Source organism: Lathyrus oleraceus, chromosome 4 (genome assembly GCF_024323335.1).
Source record: "Lathyrus oleraceus cultivar Zhongwan6 chromosome 4, CAAS_Psat_ZW6_1.0, whole genome shotgun sequence".
NCBI classification, from domain to species: domain Eukaryota; kingdom Viridiplantae; phylum Streptophyta; class Magnoliopsida; order Fabales; family Fabaceae; genus Lathyrus; species Lathyrus oleraceus.
Window position 1 is genome coordinate 406194812 of NC_066582.1, and position 26677 is coordinate 406221488.

Sequence of the window (26677 nt, forward strand, 5' to 3'; positions counted from 1 at the left end):
GTTCCAGAAGTCATAATTTGTACCATCCAAAATAGGCGGTCTATTTGACATATCCTCCATCCTTAATATAGTCCATTTGAACAAAAAATATATTCCCTGAAGCTCACTCAAATAAAACAAGGTGTCTACTCTAATGCCTATTGAAATTTTGTTTCACTGGAGACAGATGTTGAACAAGATGTTGAGACAACTTATCTAACTTCTTGGATCAGAATAATAGTAATACAACAATAATAAATTAGTATAGAAGGTAGTAAAATAATAAAAGAGATTGGTAATCCAGTTCGGTGAAACCACACCTACGTCTGAGGGGTAGTTTACCCAAGAGAGGAAATCCACTACTTTGAGTTAATACATTTAGTCTTATAAGAACCAATAAACCATATGTTGTTTAAAGTCTCTTTCTAATCCTAATGTCTTTCTATTTAAGGACCTCCCATAAATATGAAAACCTACTCACTTTCTTCTCAAACACACAACCCATGATTAATGTTTACAACTCAGTGAACAATGTTGAATGTTACAACTCAACTAAGACAAACCTTTTATGTCAAGTTACTGAAACATATAGGTGTACACAAAGATTCAACATTAAACCTATTAGGGCATTATAGTAGAATACAAGAAACAAAGATTTAAACCCTAACACAAAGAACCTAGTTCTTACCAAAGCTCTTAACAAACAATGAGAATTAAGTCTCTTTATATAGCAATGTCTTATGGAGTTTTTCTACTTGTGGATTTGCATTTAGTTCGTCTAGAAAATAGCTGAATCAGTTGGATATGATTTGCTTCTAAAATCTCTAACAAAATATATGATTTGTTATAATTCAAATTCAAATTTAAATCACATTTCAATCTGATATGAACATTTTCTGTTGTCAAACAAATCAATAAAACATTGCTAAAATAACTGCGTCGAATCTGATTAAAAACCAATAAAAAATACGCATCAAAGAACATCCAACATAGTCTGCTATTAAGGCTAGATGTTTGACAACACATGCCGGAACATCGAGTTTAGCATGTTGCACCAGTACATCCAAAATCAACTTTTCTTCTTGACTTGCAGATTATTTGGAGGTTGACTATAAAAGAGAAAAAGATTTTTCAAAAGTCATATTTGGTTAGTACAACCAAGATGATGCATTTTTGAAAATTATTCATTTGAACTTTGACTCATCAATTCTATGAAAGAAACTTCAAATTTCACATTGATTAAAAGAAAAATTTCAAAAGAATTTTCATAATATAACACATTCTTCTTAGAATTGGGATTTATATGGTGAGTTATTTAATTTAATAAACTCAAACATTATAATCAAAAGAAATTTAAGTTTTGGGGTGGCACCTCACACCACACATAATCTTTTTTATTGGTATTTAACTCATTAATTATGGTATTCGTATTTTTATTTACAAGTTTTTTAAAAAAAATTTAGGAATTTTATTTACACATGATTTTCGTATTTTTATTTCAATGATTAAAGGATGAAAATTTAAAAATAATTAAATCAACTATAATTTTCCACTATCTTTCATATTTATTTTTACTTTTAATTTTTTATAATTTTAGGTTAAATAAATTTTTATAATTATTATTAAAAGATTTAAATCTCTACCGAACAATATTCCTAAAAAATAATAATAAAAATTTCATTTCAAAAGATATTAATGTGAATCTTGAAACAAATACACCCTTAACCTTAGGGTGTGTTTGTTTGATGGATTAAAATTATAATCCCGGGAATATCATTCCTAGGAATAGTATTGCCAGGAACTTTATTCCCATCAATGTGTTTGGCAAAATCAATAAAGTTCCTAGGAATATTTTTAAGTTTTATTTAATTAAATTTTAAAAATTAAAAAATTAAAAATAAATGTGTTAAAATAACATGAGAGTGAGAAGTTATGGTTGGTTATTTTATATTCCCATGGGAATATAAGATTCCCATCATTTGACATGGGAATAAAAATGGAGAAATTTATGAACAAAACATATTCCTGGGAATAAAAAGTACCCAGGCATAAACTATCAAAACTTGAAACAAACAAGGGAATATGTGAATTCCAATGTCATATTCCCGGAAATAATATTTGTATCCACGAAACAAACACCCCCTTAGTGTAATGGACCTTCATCCGGTAGTTTTCTTGCCAATTTACGGAAATAGCGAATTGCCAATAGGTTGGTGTATAGGAAGATGCAGTTCACCGTTAATATTATTCTATCTACGGTCCTTAAGCTATTACCTAGCTATACACGGATCACCAATATAAGCCGTCGATTACCTCATATTTTAACGGTAGATATCAAATTCAATTCTTATAAGCCTCTTTTTCCTCCCGCTGCAACAGATGAATAAATAGTGCGATCACATTCACATTTATCAACACGAATTCATATTCAAATCCTAAATTCCCAATCACAAAATTTCAATCGAAAATGTCAGGTCGTGGTAAGGGAGGTAAGGGACTTGGAAAGGGAGGTGCAAAGAGGCACAGGAAGGTGTTGCGAGACAACATCCAAGGTATCACCAAGCCAGCGATCCGTAGATTGGCGAGAAGAGGAGGTGTGAAGAGAATCAGCGGTTTGATCTATGAAGAAACCAGAGGTGTCTTGAAGATCTTTTTGGAGAATGTGATTCGTGATGCCGTTACATATACCGAACACGCTAGAAGGAAGACGGTTACAGCTATGGATGTTGTTTACGCTCTCAAGAGACAGGGAAGAACCTTGTACGGGTTTGGAGGTTGATGATGAGGAAGAAGCTCTCATGCTTTTTTTTTCTTTCTTAAACTGTGTAATTTGAATATGTCAATTTCCCTACTTGTTTGTGATGAATATTAGGTTTTATCCAGTACTTTGTAATGCTGAATGAGATTGATGTATAATATTCAGTTTACCCTAAACTTAAAGTTGAAATCAAAATGAATGAGTGATTTTGATGGTTAATGCCTGTTTTAATTTATACAGTTTGTTTTATATTTATTCAATCTGCTGTTTTGAAATGGCTTGGAGCTAAGGTTAGATGTATTCCTAGGTGAGAGCCTTTCGTGAAGTACAAATGTTTTGTTATTCCTGTGATCCATACTGTTACACTATATCACGAGAGATCTTTGATAAACTGGCTCTTCCATGAAGTTTGTGTTATAATATTATTGGCTGCCTGTATCTGAGTTGCAATATGCTTTTGCTAGTGGAAGGTTTTTTTTTCCTGAAAGCCAAAACACAACCTTTTGTATTGAAAACAGAGGCATAAGGAATGCCACAAATACAAAAGGATTCCAAAAGCAAAAAGCACAGGTAGAAAAACAACCAGCAAGTCCATCCAGCAACAACACTACAGCTCCTCTCCCATTCTCCCACTTGATTCCACTAGAACAGAAAATAAAACACTGCTACCCCTAAACTAAATGCTTGAAAGAATACAGCAACGGGCTTTTAAACTGATTTAGCTGCAGCATGACTACGTCTACAGAAGCCAACAACATCAGTAACAACTGAAAGCCGCCTCTAACACCTGTTGCTCCCGACAAATCCACTGTATCACTCGAATTCGGAAATGACATTTATTGCCAAAAAGAATATGAGAAAAAGAATATGAGAAACCTTTCACTTTAGCCGATAGCCATCTCCAAGAGTTCAATTGAATTTCTTCCATAATATTAACTACCCTGCAGTCTGATGTTCTGAACACCTTCTCATTTCATCTTCTCCTAATATTCCATATGTATCCTAGAAAAATGAGACACATAGACAACCTTCCTTCAGCCATGTTTGGACCTCACTCCATACCAAAAACGCGTGCGGACTTAAGAAGAAAATGTGTGAGACATTCTCTTCACTACCACTGGCAAACAGACATGAATTTTGATATTCAACTAAGATGCCTCTTTTGAATAAGTTATTTTTAGTCGGGATTTTGTTTTGCCAAATTCTCCACACAAGCAAAAACATTCTTAATGAAACAAATTTGTTCCAAGCAGACGCTAGTTCTTTTTCAACCCTGATACCTCTTAGCAAACCATCCATAATTGTACAATAAGTCTCCTCAAACGAATATTCCCCTATGTCCCACTTCCACATATCCTTTATATTTTCTCTCAATTTCACTCGCTGAACCAATTCCTTAATCTCCTCCTCAAGCCTTTTTTCTTCCATGTCCAATTTTGATTTCCACCTAAACTTCTACTCGTTGACTTCGATTCCTCCCCGCACCACCTCTCTAACTCCCACTTTTTTGTCTATGGATTTTACGTATAAGTCTGGATAGCTATTTTCAAACTTCTCCCCTACACCCAAAGACGCTCCCAGAATGAGGAGTTATACCCATCCCCTATTTCTCTTGATAACTTCTCCTCAAACCACACGGCCTTGACCTCTCCCTCTCCATTATCTATATTAGCCACATCTCTCCACCACATCTACATAGAGAATTATCTATATTAACCACAACCACATTATCTATATTAACCACGTCTCTCCATTATCTATATTAGCCACATCTCTCCGTCACAACGAAGTTGTATAGATAATTAAAGATACTATAGTGGTAGGTTGATTGTGGATAATGCAGGCATTGAAAAATATGTGAATGGTTAAAATAATATATATAAATAATTTGGTTTCTAATTGTACTACAGTTATTAAAGTCGCCAAATTTTTACGTCACCGAATCCTTTCCCGGTTTAAAGGGGGAAAATCTTTGAAGGTGGATATGATTATAAAATAGAAGTTAACATGTTCGAGTCTTGGTTTTCTGCTTGATTTTGTCATGTAAACTCTTATGTGTGTTTCCTTCTTTAAATGCAAAATTTTGGTTAACAATGCTGGGTTTGATCTTGTGGTTGTTGGTTGTGACCTTAGACACACAAATATATCCCATTTTAGATATTATCGGTAACAAATAGGTGAAAATTGAATAAATAAGCATGGCGAGGGAGAGTGAGATAGAGAATTAAAGAGAATAATTGATTGAGAGTGAAAATATATTCATACAACATTTTCACTTTTAACTATACAATGATATTTATACAAATACAATGGATTGAGACACAAGTAACAAGTTGAAATAATAGAAAAACTGAAATTTTGGGACATAAGTAACAAGTTGAAATAACAGAAAAGTTGAAACTAACTGACTATAAACATTATTGCGAATCTATAATCGGTTATAACTTTTTCAAAAATTAAAATTCAGTGGTAATCGATTACCAAAATGCAGTATTACCCCTGTTTTTATCACCCAAATAATACACCCTATAACCGATTATCAAAATGCAACACTTGAATTATTGATTTTTTTACAACACACCATCTTAATTCAAGTGCTCCAAGTCTTCCATGCCCATGTTCATCTTCAATCTCTTGAAAACTTCAATTGTGACTCCTTTGGTCAGCTAATCGGTCAATCAGTCTTTACTTCTACAATATCTCAGTCTCAACCTTTCTTTACTAACTAGTTCTTTAAAGTAGTGAAACCCCATCTCAATATGATTGCTCCTTCCATATGCAATTTGGTTCTTAGCAAAGTTTATAGCGAAAATGTTATCAACCATGCGCTTTACAACGTCACTATCTTTACTACCCAACTCTTTCAACTGATTTATCAACCACACGACTTGACACACACACAACGAAGCGACAACGTACTCGACCTCACAAGAAGAGAATGCTACTATTGTTTCCTTCTTCGAATACCATGAGATTGGTGTTTCACCAAACATAAAGATGTATCTAGCTGTAGACTTTATATCATTTTTATCTCCGCACCCATTGAAATCAGTAAAATCGAACAAATTTCATTTTCTACCTGTGTCCATTATGGGAACAAGAATTTCGTAACCAATAGATCCTTAGATGAATCTTAGAATCCTATTGAATTTTTCCAAGTGAGACACCTTCATATCTCAATGAATCTACTCACAATACCAACACTAAGCACCAAATCTGGTTGCGTGTTGCACAAGTAACACAAGGATCCAATCAACCTTTTTTATTGAGTTGGATTAACATCTTGCTCATCTACATTCGTTTACAACTTCAGCCTTGGTTTAGTCGAAGTAATAACAAAATTGCAATGCTCTATTTCAAACTTATTCAAAATCTCAAGCGCATACCTTCATTAGTTCATGAGCATTACCTTCTTAGACTTGTGGAACTCAATCCCAAGGAAGTATGTCATAAGGACAAGGTTGGTCATCTCAAACTCTTTCATAAACTCACTCTTGAACTTAGAAATGCACTCTTCGTCACTGCTCGAAATTAACAAATCATCTACGTATAGACAAAGGATTATCACCGCTTCATTTGTATCCTTCTTCACCCATGTGTTGGTGTAAGCCATAAAGGCCAGTAGTTTTATTAGAACTTGATACTTGTATCAAATAATTTATTAAAACTCAAAAGGAATTTATTTATTATGTTTGTTTTTACCAAAAAATAAATTCCCTAGAATAACTAGTTCGTTTAATGAAATGTTAAGTGTGACTTAATCATGAGATCCCATTAAACATAAGGACACTATTCTTAAAGTAAATGTAGTCGATCTTTATTGTGAAGTGGGATAATATTAAAGTACTGTGACTATTATATGGATAGATTAATTATCACATCTTATGGATCATGGATAAAGGGTTATCAAGTCTTAACATATGTATGAATATTAGGAGTAATATTTATACCAGATTGACCCGCTATGAGAATACTACATACAATGTTATGCAAAGTGTCATAAGATATTCTCACAGTGATAATGGTGTATACCACCTTTCAAATTGAAACCACTATAGACCCTAGATATGGATTCAAGTACTTTATTGTTGATCAAATGTTGGATGTAACTGGATGACCATAAAGACAGTTGACGGACACTTCACAAAACATGTTGTACTAGTAAAAAAGTACATGTGTATTTGTGTTTCCCCTGCAAGGGCAGAGAGACTCAGAGGCCCTAATAGGTATAATACATGTTTGGATGGTGAGGGCTAGCTTAGGGCAGCGAGTAACCTTGTCCAGTGGTTTTTAAGACTATTTAAGGGACCATCTCACGTGAGGTGAGATCACTATTGGCGACCAGAGCTGCAGGACTGTAAGTGGGCAGTTAGATTGATGGTATGTTAAGGTTACTAGGAGCGTAATGCTCTTTAAGTAGTGGTAAATATGTATGACTTGAAAATATGTCCTTTCTCCCTTTCAGAGAAAGATATTTATAGGGACTCTCTTAGGTTTGGGTTGTAAAAGTTAGTGGGCAAATATACCCCACATTTCTTACCAGGGAAGTGGTCAATGGAAGATTTAGTCTTACTAGAACCATAGAGTAAGCGGTTCCCTCTCTTGACTGTCTCTCTTTAATTAGTCATTGTGAGTTCATCTCATTACCCACGTCTACTGGGCGATTATGACAACATGAGCCTAATTGGATGGACTGAATTACCGCATCTAGGAAATCCCTAGGTCTATTATGGGAGACATCATGGCCCATTTCGGGCGGCTAGTGGCTTCTCTAGGCACCTCGTCTCTCGCTTCCTTAATGGTATTTCTCGTAAGTTACCCCTTCTTAGGGCCCAGTAAAAATATAACACTACATAGTCCCTCTAGAACGAGGGTTTAGTAAAGGGAGAAATGTTTAATAGACCTTGTACATGGGGAGCTTATGCTTGTAGGAGATTCTCTCAGACGAGCCTACCTGTCGAGACTCTCAGTTGGGTCCCTCATACGAGACTTTATGTTGAGTCTCTTAGACGAGACTTTATGTCAAGTCTCTCATATGATACTTTATGTTGAGTCTCTCAAGCAAAACTTATTTATTACGATCGACGGGTGAGACTCAAAGCCTCTTAAGAGAAAAATCTAACCTCTCTGGTGGGACTTCTATCAAGACCTCAATCAAGACTTGTAACTAAGTATTTGGGGCTGGATATTGGTCACAACACTTAGGCGTGATTATTGACTTTTGTCCCGATCGAAGAGACACAAAGTCCCTCAGGAGAGACTTTATGTCGAGTGTCTTAGGCAAGACTTTTTGTCGAGTCCCTCATACGAGACTTTATATTGAGTCTCTTAGGCGAGACTTTAATTCGAGTCCCTCATACGAGACTTTTTATTGATCCTCTCATACGAGACTTTATGGCGAGTGATCAGTGCATTTTGATGCACATTCCTCTATAATTGTACTTAGGCATTTTTTATAGTTTATTCTATTAATTTTACTATTTAAGTGTGTTTTTACATTTAAGTTTATTTTTGCTTTTATTTTATTTTCGTACTTTATTTTCAGCATAAACAATTATTTAATACCTTGTCGCTATGCAGATCATAACTTGAGCTATAGAAGTCGGATTAACGCGTTATTATATGAGTTAGAAAGATAAGAAGAAAAGCTAAAAGTTTCATGTTGAAGTCAAAAACATATTCAGAGTGAAGAATGGCCAAATAATTCGTTGAAGTTCCAGACTTAATTAAAATAGTTAGTTTGAGCCGATTTTTGTAATTTTCGGGTCGGATCCCATAAGGTCCCGAATTTTCCTTTTATTATATTAGGTATTTCAGTGCTACATGAATCCTATTCTGAATTTTGATGGTACAATATTGCTTAGAAGATTTCATGGAGAACTAAAGTTCACAAGGTTGATCTGCTGTAATCGGTTTCCGCCGATACTTTAAGGTTTCTTAATTTTCAATCAAATGTCTTTTTCCTTTCAATATTTTGTTCTATATCTTGTATGCTTTATTCAAGTTCTATAGAATATGTGTTGATTAATTTTGATTGATATATGTTCCATAATCGCGTTTGCTTAATTCGCGTGTGCTTAACCCGTTTGCTTAATTCAGAATCTGTTTGCTTAATTCAGAAATTAGGAACATATATCATATATTAGTATTAATGCGCTTGTTATTGTTACTGTAATAAAAAAGGGATTAGAATCCGCTTAGGGCATGAAATTATATTAACCAATGATAAGTTAGGAAACCAAATCAGTAGATCAACTTATTTTATAATCACTTTTGATAATCACTTTTTATAATCATTTATTCTAAATCGAATCGAAACCCCTATTTTGTTTTCCTACTTGGTTAATTTGCCAAGAGTCCTTGCGATACGATACTGGAGGTGTCGCTTTCCGTTTACTATATATTATTACTCGTTTTTGATCCGTGTGCGACAATGATCAAATTGGCGCCGTTGTCGGGGACTCTTGTAGATTTTAATTATTATTATAGTCTAACCATTATTATAGTCATAGGTGTTGTGTTTTAGCATTTTTTCCCCTAACTTTCTTGCGTTCTGGTCTTTTTTGGTTTTAGGATAAAAAAAATATGTTTTTTCAAGAAAATTGTCTCAAATTATTCTGATTCTTTATCGAATAACTAGGAAAAAATCAAGGATCAAAAGCATCTATTTAGTAAATAAATAGTGGAAGCCGTCCTAAAAACCCAAAATTCCTTATTTTTCTATTTTTTATGATTTATTTTCTATTTTGATAGTTTCAGAAAATTCCGAAAAAATTCTCAAAATTTTTAATTGACGTTATTAGATTAATTTTCGTATTTTTGTATTTTTTCCTTTTATTTTAATAGTTTATTTTCATATTTCAATTGTTTTTTCTTATTAGGGACATTGTCGATATTTTCCTATTTGTTGCTGCATTGCTGAATTAGTTTTGTGTTTTCTCATTGTTTGTTAATTTTTTTCTATTGAGTTTAACATGGCTGACCAAAGGACTCTGAGAGAACTTGTTGCCCCTGATGTTAATTATAATGCTTTATGTATTAAATATCATGTTACTGCCAAATCGTTGAATGAGAACATGTCACTTAACTTCCAACAATTCACAACAAGGGATGATTTTATGGTCCAAACAAAAGGTGTGAATGAGATTCAGGTTTCTTCTTCCAACAAGACTCTAGAAACCAGAATTGATGAACTTATCTCTTTAGTGAAACAATTGATGTTACCCCTTCCACCACCACCATATAACCCTCCACAAGTAACCACCCATTCACCTTCCGAACCTTCACTAGAGGAACTTGTCAAGCAAATGGTTGTAAACTATTTCCAATTTCAGCAACGAACAAATTATAGTATTCAGACTTTGCAAACACAAATTGGACAACTTGTCACTTCAATGAATGTCATGCAACAAGCTCAAGGATCAAACCAACTACATGCCCAAACAGTAGTTAATCCAAAAGGCTCTAATGTGAGTGCAATTTCCTTGAGATCCGAAAAAGTTACAGAACTAGCCCCCCCAAAAAATAAAAAAATTGTTAGTGTAACACCTGAAAATAAACCTAAACCTTCTATTGTTGTTGAGGTTGAAAAAAGTATGTATCACCAATCCCTTTCCCACAAAGAGTACTGAAAAATAAGAAGATTGATGAGGAAGAGCATTATGTTTTTCAGATAGAGTTGCTTTCTGAAGTTGTTGATGAAGCTCATTCTGATTTGTTTTCAGTTGATTTTCCAACTTTATCTAGTTTTGATGATATTTACTCATGTAATGATTGTACTAACACTAACCTATGTGTTATTTGTGCTGAGATTGATGTTGTCTTGCAGGGTGACAGTGTAAATGAAGTTGTTTATGTAGCTGAAGCTCTTGACATTCTGGCTGCCCCAAACATACCATTCATTGAACAACCATATTCTGTAGAGCCTAAACCACTTCCCAAGGATTCATATTATTCATCAAAGCTTCAACTTAAGCAGAAACATAAGAAGTGAATTGGATGGACCTTGGATGACACTCGTGATATTAGCCCATCCGTATATATGCATAGGATCTCACTTAAAGATGAAACAAAAGTAGCGAGGCAGTTCATAATCCTTTGATTCTTGATATTGTGAAAAAAGATATCACTTTCACGTGCCCATTCAACACTTTTACTTTTCGAAGATTCTTCTTTGATCTTGGAATACAAGGCGAATGCACTGATCAAAATTTCAAGGTCAATGGACACTACCCAAAACTACTCCATGAGAACCCGACTTTGGAAGAAAAGAGTGTAGAAGAGCTCTCTTTGGGAAAGGCTGCTTATGCAATCATTTATCCGCCTTGACTCCTCGGGTGTGTTTTTTCCTTTCTTTCACTCTTATTTTATTTTTATGCTCTTTCATTGAGGATAATGTATGTTTTAAGTGTGGGGGAGGGAACCATTTATTTGTTTTATTTTTAGTTTTTCTCTGTTTTGGTTTTTGTTTGCTTTCTTAAAAAAAATTGCATGTTTTTTCCTTTGGTTTTTGAGTTACAATTATGAGTATTTTTCTTTATTCTCTTGACTAAAGTTTTGTGGTGTGATGTGAAAAATTTGTTGTGCATTTTTAGTATGATAGGTATGACTAAACTCTAAATTGTACATAATTTATGGTAGATCAATTAACCTTGTGAGATTTTGAGCCTTATATGGATAACATACAAAAATCTATCTCTTTCTTTCTTGTGTGATTCACTCATGTTTGTTAGTCTCTAGAACTTGAATTGATTCTTATTGACGATGTTGTTTACTTGTGCACACTGATATGATAAAGACATTTTTGTTTTTTGTTTTTTTAGCCAGTTAGCCAAAAAGGCAACCATGGAATAATATCATCCCTTGTTTGAAACCCCCTTGAGCCTATTATCCTTTTTTTGTTGAAAACTCATTACAAACCGAGAAGTGAAAAACAATGTTATCACCCTATTCAAAGGGTTGAAAGAGTCTTGTTTGGAGTTGTGTGTGGTTGAATAATTATGTTTGTAATATTTCAGAAGTTGATAGAAAAAGAAAATAGAAAAGAAAAAAAAATGAATGAATTTTTTTTTGAAGGATGTATACATGTCAATACATACTCCTTATGAAAAGAAAAAAAATAGAAAAATGAGAAGAAAAATATGAATGAAAATAATTACTATAGAGTTGTTGAAGTGAATGAAATATTTTATAAATTTAACTCCCGCAGTTTCTTCTAAATCTCTTTTGTCTCTTTGAATTTTAGCCTAGTACCCCTTAGAATTCATCTCACTCTTACCTTGGCCACGTTAAAACCAAATAAAAGTCCTTTTGATTTTTGTGTGCATGTATTTTAATTGTGGATGTTAGAGTTTTTCCAAGCTTATGGTAGTACTAACTTTCATGTTGTGCTTTGAGTGTAAACAATTAATCTAAATACTTGAGAGTTAAGTGAATTTTATCCTGTGAGGATCTTAATGTTGTTGATGTACTCTTTGGTAATCTGTTTTCCTATCTGCTTTGAATGTCACAAAAAGTTCCTTACTAACACCATATTCTTGAAGCTTAGACTTAGAATTTTGCTTGTACCTCATATCTTGAAAACTTTTGGAAGTGCATGCTTTGTTTTCTTTCCTTTTGTTTTGAAATTGTAATTTTGCTCAGAGTGCAAAAGTTCAAGTGTGGGGGAATTTGATCAGTGCATTTTGGTGCACATTCCTCTATAATTATACTTAGAAATTTCTATAGTTTATTCTATTATTTTTACTATTTTAGTGTGTTTTTACATTTAAGTTTATTTTTGCTTTTATTTTATTTTCATACTTTATTTTCAGCATAAACAATTATTTGATACCTTGTCACTATGCAAATCATAACTTGAGCTATAGAAGCCGGATTAACACGTTCTGATATGCATTAGAAAGCTAAGAAGAAAATCTTAAAGCTCCATGTTGAAGTCAAAAGCAGATTCGGAGTGAAGAATGGTCAAATAATTCGTTGAAGTTCTAGACTTAATTAAAATAGTTAGTTTGAGCCGATTTTTGTAATTTTCGGGTCGAATCCCATAAATGCCCGAATTTTCTTTTTATTATATTAGGTCTTTCACTGTTACATGAATCCTATTCTGAATTTTGATGGTACAATATTGCTTAGAAGATTTCATGGAGAACTAAAGTTCACAAGGTTGATCTGCTGTAATCGGTTTCCGCCGATACTTTGAGGTTTCTTAATTTTCAATCAAATGTCTTTTCCCTTTCAATATTTTGTTCTATATCTTGTATGCTTTATTCAAGTTCTATATAATATGTGTTGATTAATTTTGATTGATATATGTTCCATAATCGCGTTTGCTTAATTCACGTGTGTTTAACCCGTTTGCTTAATTCGGAATCTGTTTGCTTAATTCAGAAATTAGGAACATATATCATATATTAATATTAATGCGTTTGTTATTGTTACTGTAATCGAAAAGGGATTAGAATCCGCTTATGGCATAAAAATCATATTAACCAATGATAAGTTAGGAAACCAAATCAGTAGATCAACTTGTTTTATAATCACTTTTCATAATCACTTTTTATAATCACTTTTTATAATCACTTATTCTAAATCGAATCGAAACCCCCTATTTTGTTTTCATACTTGGTTAATTTGCCTAGAGTCCTTGCCGTACGATACTCGAGGTGTCGCTTTCCGTTTACTATATATTATTACTCGTTTTTGACCCGTGTGCGACAAGGATCAGCGAGTCTCTTAGGAGAGACTTTAATTCGAGTCCCTCAAGAGATACTTTATCCCTCCCATGGAAACTCTAAATCCCTCAGACAGGGAGTTTGTTTAAGCATGCTCGAGGGGAATCTATGTCCCTCAAATTGTATTATATATAAATCCTGGTTAAAGATACTATAATTCCTTTAGGAGGGGCATTGACCCTTCTCGGGCGGGACTTTCATCAAGCCCTCAGACAGGACTCAATATTAAGTCTCTTAGGAGGGACTCCAACCATGCCTATTGGGAGATATATGTATGTCTTGGTCCTGCCCTGAGGAAACTCTAAATCTCTTAGCCGAAAGGTTTAAATAGCCTGGGAATTATAAGTCCCTTGGGCAATGTAGCATGTAACCTGGCTAATGAGACTGCAAGTCCCTCAAGTAAGGCATTGACCCTTCTCAGGTGGTACTTTCATTAAGTCCTTAGAAAACACTTAAGACTAAGTCTCTTAGGCAAGACTCGAGTCGTGTCTCTTGGGTGAGATTTGTATGTCTTGGTCCCTCCTGAGGAAACTCTTAGTCCCTCAGGAAGTGAGTTTAAAATACTTGGGAATTCTAAGTCCTTTGGTCTAAGTAACATGTATAACGCCCAATTTCTCGTATTTTTATTTTTCATTGGATTAAAATTGGCTTTTATTCAATTATTTGTATGTTTGGGGAATTTTGTGGGTATAATTGAGGCGTGTTGAAATTAATTATACCTTTAGTTAATTTAATTAATTAAAAATAATAGAAGATAATGAGTTTATGATATTTGGGTGAAAAATAAGAATAATGAAAAAATAAAGGAATGAGATGAAATTAAGAATAAGTTGGGGTCAAAGTGAAATAATTAAAAGATTAGTATTAGTTTAATATTAATAGGGGGAGAATGGAACTATTTTTTATCATCACATCCAATTGGAAATTAGGAGAAAGAGATTTTATGAGATAAAGATAAAAACAAGGGTTGGTGAGGGGAGGAAGTCATAGCTAGAGCTTGCACTTGCTGGAAATTGAGATAAATGAGGGGTGGGGGGGGGGGGGGGGGGGGGGGGGGTGATTCTAGTATGGGAGTATATTTTGATGTAGTTTTGGAGATTAGAGATGGTTATGCAAACCTCTCCAATTAATTGTGTTGATTGTTGAAATTTGATGTTGTTGTTATAATGAATTTGTTTATGAAATTTGTATGTCTTTAATTGATTAATTTCGAGTTAATAATTGTTGATGATATGTCATGATATCCATGAAATCGATGATGACATATATGATTTTGTTGATACCAAACTGTGATATATTGTGTATTTATTGTTTTAATCATTGTATAATTGTTGTTTGTTGATTTATGAGATCAAGGGCTTTTACATAATCAAAATCGGAGATCCGAAAGGCCTCAAATGTTGAAAAATGAATTTTTGGGTTATTTTTCATGCCTGTAACCGGTTACACACCGAGTCTAACTGATTACCACTGTTTGTGGTGGGAAATTGTAGAATTGAAAATGACGTAACTTGAGTTTCGTTAGTCCGATTGAGGCGTGGTTCGAAATGTTGGAAAGTTAACACATAATGCTATCCATTGGTGATGTCCTAAGAGTTTAGTTGTGTGTGTATGATTATTTATGATTTAGAAAGGGATTAGTTTTTATGATTGTGTTCTAATGATTAATATGTTTGCGTATTCGATTTGAAATTGTGATCGATGTGTGATGTACTCCTTATGATTGACATTATTATTATGTTGTTTAATTGATGGTGTTGGTTTAGATATGGAATCTATAATTTGTGATATCCTTATATTGGCAATAATTATGTTGATATTATTGGTTTAGTGTTGTAACTAATTGATGTTGATGTTATTGATTTAGTGTTGTAACCAATTTCGAGTAATTGGTTTAATGTTTTAACTAGTTACAAGTTATGAAGCTAGGGGTGGTGGCGATACATTAGTGCATCAGTGTGTTGTTGCATTGCACACATCATGCATATTGGAGATAAGTGAGTCGTGATCTAATATTGTGATCATGGTGTGTCTGGTCTAGTATTGTGATTTGAACGTGTAGTCAGGTTTAGAGATGTAACCTGATGAGTGGGTGACCTTAGTAACATAACTCTAAACTTCCAAAACTCGGTATCACGTGCATTATAGTAGAGTTGAGTAGTGCATTGTCTAGATAAACTGTATTGCGTGATTGATTGTTGTGTGATTGAGTTTTCTGATGTTGAGAATACTTTTGTGTTATGTATCCTTGTTGTACTTTGCACTGTTATCATATTTTGAATTATATTTTCACCTTTTTTTTCTTGTTGTGTTGGCTTTACGCCTATGATGCAGATAATCAGGTAGAGAAGCATTAGTATGGTGTGTATCGGAGGATGGCTTGAGATGGCTATCTCCATTTTCTTCAATTTTGTTTTTATTTAGTTTCGCGAATAAATATTCTGATAGTGTAACATCGGGTTGGAGTTTTTATGTCTATCTTGCAAGTTGACTTTATTTTATCTTCAATTATTTTAAAGTTTATTCCTTGTTTAGGACACTTATGAAAAGATGTTTAAATGCTTGATTTTCCGCTGCGGTATTTTATCAAAATTTTTAAAGGGCATGTTTGTTTTTGGAGATGTATGTATAACATCCTATTTGGTGAATTTATTCATGAATTATCGATTGTTATACTTTATTTAAAGAGCCGTGGTTTAATGTGTTACATAGTGGTATCAGAGTAGGTCGGTCCATCCGGCCAGGTTTTGTGATGTTATTTGTTCCCTAGTATGTGACATGTGTGTGAACACTGTCAATGCTTATTTTTATTTCCTAACCGCTTGTCGGCATGAGCAAGATTAAATTAAGTGGGGGAGGAGCTTCTGCATCTCTAATATGTTTCATGTGTGGAGGATTGGGTCAGCTTTCCGCTGATTTCAGAGTGCAAGTTTTATTGAGACTATGTTATTTCCTAAACCTGAGAAAAGAATGTATTCGAGATTCATATCTATCAGTGAGGTTGAGATGTCTCTGAGGGAGGATGATCAGGTGCTCGTAATGTTCGCTTCCTTGAGAGTGGAAAGCAATGTTGGAGCTAGTGATATGCCTGTTGTGTGTCAATTTTTAGATGTTTTTCTTGAGGATATTTATGAGAAGTTGATTTCACCATAGACTTAATACCTGGTATTAAACCTATGCTGATGACATTGTATAGAATGTTTGTGTCATAGTTGAGCGAGCTAAAGAAATAGTTAGAAGATCTGTTAGAGAAGAAGTTCGTCAGGCTTGGTGTATGTCCGTGGGGAGTGAGTGTTATTGGTTAAGAATAAAGATGGTAGCATGAGGTTCTGTGTTGATTATCGACAACTTAATAAGGTTACTATTAAGAACAATTAACCTATTCCTAGGATCGATGACCTTATGGATCATTTGGTTGGTGCTTACATGTTCAATAAGATTGAATTGCAATCAGTTATCATCATATTTGAGTAAGTCATAAGATATTTTGAAGATTGCCTTTAGAACTCGGTATGGTCACTATGAGTATTCATTAATGTCGTTCGGCGTGTCTAATGCGCCATGTGTGTTCATGGAGTATATGAATAAGATCTTCCATCCTTACTTGAATCAGTTTGTCATTGTGTTCATCGATGATATATTGGTGTATTCCAAGTCAAATGAAGAGCATGTGGGACATCCCAGAGTTGTGTTGCAGACTTTGTAAGAGAAGAAGTTGTATGCCAAGTTATCCAAGTGTGAGTTCTAGTTAAAATAAGCGAATTTTTTTGGTCATATAATTTTTAGTGGTGATATATCAGTTGATCCGTCGAAGGTTGATGTCATGTTGTCAAGTCCACAACAATCCCTATATTCATCACTCAAACATTCATCGTCTTAAATCAACCACAATTCCTCCATCTATGATTAAACCTTCATATCTACACCATAATCACAACAACTGTCGCCTCATTCTCGCCAGAAACCTCAACTGTTAGTTTCCTCTTTTTGCTTCCTTATTTCGATCTTGTTTTAATTTGTTTTTTGGCTATTGACTAAAAGATCTAAAAGTCGAAATTTGGTTTAAAAGTTCTTAATTAACTATTATCTTACTTGAAAATATATTTAATTATATATCATAATATTAGATGGTTCATATTATCTAATGATCTTTTTTGGTAATAAAGAGGGCTTAAGCCCAAAACGAAAACGGAAACTACCTCACCATACTAGGAAAAACGGTACCCCTTGTATCCCTTTCGATCAAAGAATTGATAAAATTCGATGCTTCATCTCGAAACACTATTTGATGTAAACTATTAATCCTTTCTTTAACAAGAGTGTTCGCACATGCGTTTTCTTCTCTATATGAATGTACCACCCTCACATCTTTATGCATCTTCATGAGATTATGGATTTTCTTGACCATTGTGTACCCTTTCATGTCTATTGACACGCCTAACTTTAATGATTTTACAGGTAATAACGAGTCCACATTAACCTCCACTTTAACACACCGAACTCTATCCGCAACTTTTTCCAGATCCTCCTACAACACTCTCTTTCTCACCTCCACCAGACTTGCATATGTTGCTGTGAAGAGCCACTTGTCGCATCCGCGAAAATCAACTGGCGGGCTGAAACAAAAACACAACACAGAGCCGCCACTGCGCGTTATTTATCCTAAGATAGGGAAAGGAAACGCTCAGAGAAACCTGGAAAGGAAATGGTCTCGCGACCAAAGAGAAAGGGTAAGGGAGTCGGTTACGCAAGGGGAAGGTATTAGCACCCCTCACGTCCGTCGTACTCGACGGGATCCACGTTCTAAAATAAAGAATAGGTTGCTAAAACATCACACACACACACATCGAATACAACATAGGTGGGGTTAAGGGGGAGAGAGCTCGATAGGACGTCGCATCCTATGCCTACGTATCTCGTCTGGAACGAGAATCAGAGCTGCCGTAGTTCGGCTCACGCATGCCAAACAAGCAAATAAACACACCGGCAAACATGGAGCCTGAATGCCAATCACTGGACTTACATCAGCATCCGAACCAAAACACACACCAGAAGGCAAACGTGGAGCCCGACAACCACTCGATGGAATTACGTCGGCATCCGAACCCAACACACAACAGATAACAGGTAAACACACACAAAAAAGAAAAAAAAAGTGCCCGGAGTGGTCTCGCACGACCACCTGCCTACATACCTCGTCTGGAACAAGGATCAGGGCGATGTAGTTCCCCCTCAAGGGAAAGAAAATCTAGCCAGAAACCGAGGGAAGACACACTACCAGGGAGCTGGACTCGAGCCTAGTGTTGTCATGCATCGTTACCCTACGTTCAGGTTTCTACCTACTAGCACAACTGCAAGCTACTCCTATCCAGGAAGCAAGCATACAAGCATACAAGCAAACAGAGCAAACAAATATTCACAAAGCACACACTATAACCAGTCAAGTGAGGCTCAAACAATGGGTTTGACTGCCGAAGCAAGTCATCTGTACATGGGTAGTATTCGCTCTTAACCTTGCCATTACGAGGCTAAGGTGAAGCAGATGAAAGGTGAAGTGAGGATGAGACCTCACAGCTCTTATCCCTGGCCAGGGAGAGCTTTAGACAAAGGAGCGTGGGTCCAGAATGGAGGGACCCTTCTACGCTCAAAGACTCTGACTCGATTGTGCAACAGCACAGATCTTGGGTTTGTGTCCCAATGCATCAACACACAGCCGTGTGAGCAGAGGGACGACTCACAGAATAGTGGGGGATAGATTGCATATCCCTTTGATCCACCAATTGCCTCATAGAGGTCTTTACCTGCTTGGCACAAATGTAAACAACCACAAACATCGCCTCTTAAGGAGGACTTCAGACAGTTGCCTGGCCAAGTAACAGGCCAGGTCTTCCAGACTACATGAAGAATAGAAGTCCTACCTCAAGTGGTTTAAAAAACCAAGCAGCAGCAAGCAAGTTCTTAAAGAATTGTAAGCGACTAAATGTACCTGAAATCAATCAAGTATCATCAGTACTCAGACAAACAACCATAAACAGCAAATGTTAATCAGTCAGACTATACAGATTAAGCAACACAGGTTAATGCACATAAGTGCAAACTATAAGCTCAAGCTCAAGCTTCACAACCTACAAAACAAAGTCAAATTAGTTCAAAACATCCAACAATCTCAATTTAATTGACTTGAAGCATTCTCCTTAAGCATTATGCATTTCATCCTGAAAATCCACACCAAATGTGAGAAACTAGACCACTAGGCCAAGCCTAGGGTCCAAAAGGGAGAAAAAATTCTAAACAGCAAGTAATTCTCAACTAAAACCAAATTAATGCAAATAGAAAGCAAATGCAATTGATCCCATACTCATATCATTCACCATATTCATTTCATGACCAAAACAAGTCAAACTAGGTCAAATGCAACATCCAATGTCCAAACAGAATGACTTCAATCAAAAGCATACCAAAACAATTCCAAAAATCCTCAAATAATTCACACCTAAACAGGACCTATTCAAGGTATAGCATGTCAATTTTCAGCTCAATTGGACAAAAGGAACTAGGCCAATGAAAATCAAGAAATCCAGACAAGATTATGTAAGCCAATTCAAGGTATCAACACATGCATTCACTTCAAAAATTCATAACAGAGTGAGAACAATTAAGAAATGAATGGGACCAAAACAGGGATGTCCTACAATGTGTCTACAACCAGCATACCAAATTTCACATTCATCCAAAACCATATGAGAATTTCACACAAGATATACAAACATGTGTCACACAAGGTTGCATAATGAACCAACAGTGAAGAAAAATATCAATAAAATTGAAAATGCCATAGAAAAATCCAGAAAATTCACATGACATCTCAACATATCAATAACCATCCATGCAAAATTTCAGTCCAATCCAACAATCATAGGTCATGCAAATAATTTCATGAAGTTGACCTAGCTAGGTGTGACACAAATTGTCACACCTAGATTCAAAAAATCATATCTCACTCCTCAGGTATCCAAAAATCACAAACTTTATATGTAAATCACCATCAACATGTCCAGAATGAGCACAAAAAATTTCAGGAATTTCTTTTAATGTATGAGCATTTCACAATGAAAATGGCAAAACATGCAAAAATATGACACAAGTCAAAGATCAATAGGCCAGGTCAACATTTCACCATGCACAACTTGTGAAATCATGCCTATAAAATACTAGAGAGAATTTGGAACCTAACAAAAAAAATCTCATTATTTTTGGACTTGTAATTAATTTTCTATGAATTTTTAAAGATTGGTTAAATAATGAAATAATTATTAAGTGTTTTAATTAATTAAATTAAGTCCAGTGGCGTTTTCGTAATTATCATCATCTTCACCGCTGTTCTTGTTCTTCCATGTCCAGAATTCGACATGAACTTTTCTTCACCAAAACGCATAAACCTCACATCATTCTCTTCCTCTCTCCATGTACATCACTAATATGCTAACGGTTTTTATTAATTTCTACTGTACATCACGAATCGAGCTTGGAAAGGAATGAACACAAAACTACAATTCGACATATCTCTCACCTCACTCAATCATTTTGCAAACCACGAGTTTCATGCTAACCTATGATGAACGATCTACACAATGCATATAACAATTTAAAGAATGAAGAGATTCGAAATTTTGGCACCTTGCAATGGCAGTGTTGAATCTTGAGTTCTTTCACTCCAATTGCCAGGAACAGATGCAGTAGAAGATATAGGAAGATGCTTAGAACACGTGCTTCAGCTTTTGGATGCTTCAATTGAGAGAAATTTCAAATCACCATGGTTGAGCATAATTGGAACAGTCGCGGATTTGATGTTCTTTTGATCCAAAATACCAAAACAGATCAAGAAGAAGATGATTGGAGATTGAATCAAAAAGAATTTTCCAAATTGATGAAGAAATGAAGAAGTTTGGATGAATCTTGTTCTTGAAGCTTCTTGAGAAATCTTGAGAATTGGAGGGAAAAGTGGTTACAATTTCTTGTGAAATGTGATTCTGATTTGCAATTCAGTTATAATTAGTGATTTATACTTCAGCTTAATCCACTATTTAATCACTAATTAACCAAAATGCAATGGATTAGCTTAATGTGCATTTTCAAAGCAAGGGCAAAATTGGTATTTCACTATGGGGCCCATGACAGCTGTATGACAGCTCACACATTCGCTAAATATCAGTTATGATGTGTTGCAACTTGTCCCATGGTCATTGGTTGTGTAATTTTGATTTTCACTATGTCATGGCAAATGGTATAATTTTCAAATGCAATTCACAAGTGACTTGACCAAATAATGAACCTCAACATGTTATGCCAGTTCAAACCATTTTCAATTTGCATTTGTGAGGTGTTGCAAAAATCCCCATGCCAAAATTCTCATTATTTCTCAAGTTGGACCATTTTGCCCCTGGATTTTTAACTGTACACTTGAAAATTGACTTTTTGCATTGACCATTTTTGATGAATTCCAATTATGCACCATGAAAGTACATGTCAAATGGAGTTTGCACATAAAAAGATCATCCCATTTGGACACTCCATGTGGAAGTTATGCCCCTCTGATTATGGGTCATTTTTGAAATTGAATGGACCATAACTTGCCAACCATACATGGGAATTTCAAGTTCTTGGACTTTTTGGAAAGGTGAGACCAAGATCTACAACTTTCATGTTGAACAAATTTCCATTTGAATCTTCCTTGGACATGTAATTTTGAGGTCAAAAACTTTCCATTTTTGGAAACTTCCATTACAAGTCACTTTCTATTTTTGGCAATCTTTGTTCTGACTTGATTTTCTCCATTCTTGAGCTTTGACATGTCAAATAACACTTGTTCCAACATGAATGAAGTGTATCCAACTCTCTCCCACCTCCAAATCCATAAAATCATGCACAGTTGACCACAGTTGACTTTTTCAACTGATAGATGAATTTGGCCAGGCATTGATCAATCTGAGCTCCAATCTTCTGATGAAATGGCTCAAGGATGAAACCCTAGCCTCAATAAGCTCCAATAAAATCATGTGATGATCCCCATATCCATCATAGACCCCATCTCCTTGCTATGCCCTGATTGGCCCAATGCACCTGATTAGGGTTGACCAGAGGTCAAAACCCTAATCTCAAGGAATCTTGATCAACACTTGATGATGTCAAACCATGATGATGATGATGAATCATTTTGAACAAGATGAAGACCAATATCTTTTGAGAATCATGAAACCCCAATTTGGACCTCCACATCCTCAGATGATTGCTGACCAGTCCAATGAAACCCTAGCTTGCACTTGACCTCTTATCTTCTGATCAAGACTTGAGAGAATGGCTTGCACAATGTAACCACATGATATGCAATATGCAATGCCTAATGACCTAAAAATGCAATGCAATATGTTAAGCTAGTCCCAAGAGAGGAGGGCAAATTTTGAGGTGTTACACCACTCATGCACGCCTTACTGCTTCATGTTCAAGTGGATGTATTGAAAAAATTTCTTCCACGTAACCACTATACCTCCCGCATAGCCATAATTTTCAGCTTTTTGCTTCCATCAATGCCTAATCTTGTGAAACTTTTATGCAAACTAGTTAGGTCACATCTTGTCTCCATGATCACCAACACAACTGATTCAAACTTGGACACATAATGGTTACAATATCAAAAAAATATCTTGCTTGAGGCTCATTTACAATTCCAAACTAATATTTTGTTTTGGATATTCATCATTCAAAACAAAAGAAGAGGATATAATTCCCAAAGATAAACCAGTTAAAGACCACCAGGGGTTTCAAGCACTGTTTTGATATCCAACTTCTTTCGAAAGTCAACCTTTAATCGTTTGCTGAAGCATTATTTTACTCTCCCCTCCTCTTTCTTGACACTTCATTCTTTCCTTCTAGTTGGTCACTCTCTTTTGCTGGTAACTGGCTCATGTCTGGAGGCCTTGATGAACTGTTTCTTTCTCCAATATAAAACATATGTTTTCCTATAGGAATCACAACTTCTGGTATCCTATTGTTTTCTCTTAGCTCTTCCACATATTTTTTAGGATCTTATTTTTAGTCGCATGCAACGTCTTGTAGCTCGATTGGTTATTCTTTCTATTTCTACTGGTTTGTATATTCCCCAATATAATAGCCTTCTCTATCCTATTCAATCCACTAGATATATTTTTGAAAATTGTCTTGCCACGTGTTGACAAACTATTGGATTTGCCTCCAATTTCTTGGTTATTATTTGATTTTGAATTGCCCATTTTACCTTTCACATAACGAGTGCATGCTTTCCCATTATTACTTGTCACACCCATGCTAATAATACCTATTATAATATCTTTAACTGCATGTGTTGCCCACTTGGTATATCCCCATTATCTCCTTTTCCCATTGGATGCCCATCATTGCCAGTATTCACACTTGTCCCTTCATTTTTCTCATTACTACTATCATGATTCAAATGTTACGCATTCAGTGTCAAATTTTTGTCCATCGACTCTATTAACTGCTCATGATTGCCATCATTATTATCATTATTACTCCCTTCTTTCCTTTTTAAGTGTTATCTTTTGACTTTTTACACATACCAAGAAACCTAATCATTATTATCACTTTTTCAATAACAATTCTCCTTTTACCTATAATTCCCTTAGCTATTTATTACATTTATTTTACTTTTTCACTATATAATAATTACTTGAGGGTAATTTTGACAAAATACAATTAATACTACCTTGAACTTTGTAGATGACACTTAAAAAGAAACCAAACTTTTTCAAAAAAGAGACACTTAAAAAGGAACGGAGGGAGTATCATGTTTTTCATTTATCATTGATGAAAATAATTTCTCAATTAATACTACCTTGACCTTTTAGTTACAAGTCATTTATTTTATGCCATTTAAATTCAAATCATTTACCATTTCATTTGCCATTTTACATATCATTTAACTTGTTTATGTTTATGCCATTTTCCCTTTGCTCATTTGAGCCATATATTGTGTTTGTATATACTTGTTGGTGTATCTTGTTTGTGTTTGTGGTCTTAGGACCTTAAAATACTTAATAAACAACAAAAAACCCTAAAAAATGTTTGTGTGGACTGTTGGATTTGATCTGAGCTTTGGACTTAGAATTAGGCAATATTCCTTATGCAAAAGGACTTGGCCAATGCCAACATCTCTAAAACCAAGTCATTGAGAATTGAGATTTTATCTGATACAAGCATTGGGATCCACTTGAGTTCATCTACTAAATGGTCATGATGCAAATGTTACTTTGAACCTGTGTCTAATGCCTTATTCTGAGTCATTCAAGGAGCATGTCATCTGATACATGGGAAGATTATGAAGAAGACTATGAAGTTGCTAGCTTGAATGTGGCTATCTTTATTTGATGCCTTGCTCTTCATTGTGCTACTTGCTTATTGATATTGCTTGATTTAAAGTCCAAAGGAAAAATATGTTTCTATATGACATTCTTGTCTATTGGATTGCATCCCATTGGTTAGATATTTTCAACTCTTAACTTTTAAATTTTTGCTTAGGATTAGTCTCTTCATCTCCTCCCATTTCTTAAATTTTAAATCTCTCCCCTTTTTCAAAATCTTCTTTGCTTGTGATTTTTAAACTTAGACTTTATTGCAAATTAGAAACCTTGGCCTTATGCCATTGCATTTTTACACTCTTTTCTTAAATCAAACTTGTAAATGAACTTAACGATATTGACTTAAAATTTCAAAATACAAAAAGAACTAACACTCATTTAAACTTTTGTGCCTCTTTTAAACTTAACTTTTGACAAAAAGCAATCCACTCATTTTGAAATTTATACCACGAACTACGAGGTTTTGATCCCTCATTTTTATGTTGGTACGTAGGCACAAGTCCGAAGGTCTTGTCAAACACAAAAAATATAATCAATGAATTCTTTTCTCATCCCCACACTCTATTTATTGCAAACATCTTTTATACCAAAAGACATGCACACATAAAAAAGGGCTCCCTAGGAGTACCTAGGACACTTTGGGTGCTAACACATTCCCTCTGTATAACCAACCCCCTTACCTGTGATCTCTGGAATTTTATTAGCTTTGATTTGAAAACTTCTTACCTTTGGGTTTTGTTCGTACTTTTCCCCTTTCCTTTGGAAACAATAAAAGCGCGGCGTCGACTCTGGTTTTATTGACGTTAAGCTTATCCATAGCTTGATGGTCATGAATTTACCGCTACACATACAATAATATCTCTGTATGATCTTACTCTATATCTTACAATGACATGATGGTTTTTGCCCACCTCCTGACTGTAGCGGGGTTTTCGTTACCTTTAAGTTTATTGACTAAACCAAAAGTAAACATAGAATTCGAGTCGCTGCCGCACTTTTATTTGTCCAAAGGAAAGGCTAAAAAGCGAACAAAAGCCAAGGTAAGAAGTTTTATCAAATAAAAAACTAATAAAAATGTCAGAGATCTGGGTAAGGGGGTTGGTTATGAAATGGGAAGGTTTTACGCACCCAAAACATCCTTAGTACTCTAAGGGAACCCTTTTTGCAAATATGTGTTGTAGGTTGGTATTTGTGAAAAGATGTGCAAAAGATTGGAGGGATGAGAAGAGAATAGATTATATTTACAAGTTTGGTTGTTTGAATGGATGAACCCATTGCCTACGTACCATCACAAAGGTTGGATCAAAACCTCGTAGTTCGGGGTAAAAATCTCAAAGATTTGTGAATTGATTTGCTCACAAGCCTTAAGGTCTTTTGTTATCAAAGGTAGAAAACTCAACCTAAACCAACAATCCACCATGTGAGGAGAGCTTCAACATACTAGTGAGGGGGTAACCCTATAATAAGTATGGAAGACTTATAATCCAATCACTAAAGATGAGGTGAGATTTACATCAAACATTATGATAACTCAAACCTATGACTAATGTTTATGAAAACTTTTAATAAGGTGGCCATTGGAACCACAAAAACAACTTGAAATGAGTTATATTTATTTACAAAATGAAGTCAAAGTTGGATTAAGATTTATTCACAATGAGTATTCATGAAAAATGGTTTTGAAAAGTCAAAGGCATAAGGCCTAGGTTTCTAATTTGAAAGCAATATCAAAGTTGTCAAGAAAAGATTTTGGCTTGGGTTAGAGTGAGGAGAAGAAGAGAAGGGCTAGTCCTAAAGCA

The 26677-nt window shown here is 34.9% G+C and overlaps 1 protein-coding gene across 1 annotated transcript; it reads left to right on the forward strand.

The window, feature by feature from the left end:
- The first annotated feature begins 2310 nt into the window (after window positions 1-2310).
- Window positions 2311-2956, forward strand: LOC127075707 (histone H4). Its single transcript, XM_051017167.1, has one exon. The coding sequence runs from the start codon at window positions 2447-2449 to the stop codon at window positions 2756-2758; it is 312 nt and encodes a 103-aa protein (XP_050873124.1). The 5' UTR covers window positions 2311-2446; the 3' UTR covers window positions 2759-2956.
- Window positions 2957-26677: the final 23721 nt, after the last annotated feature.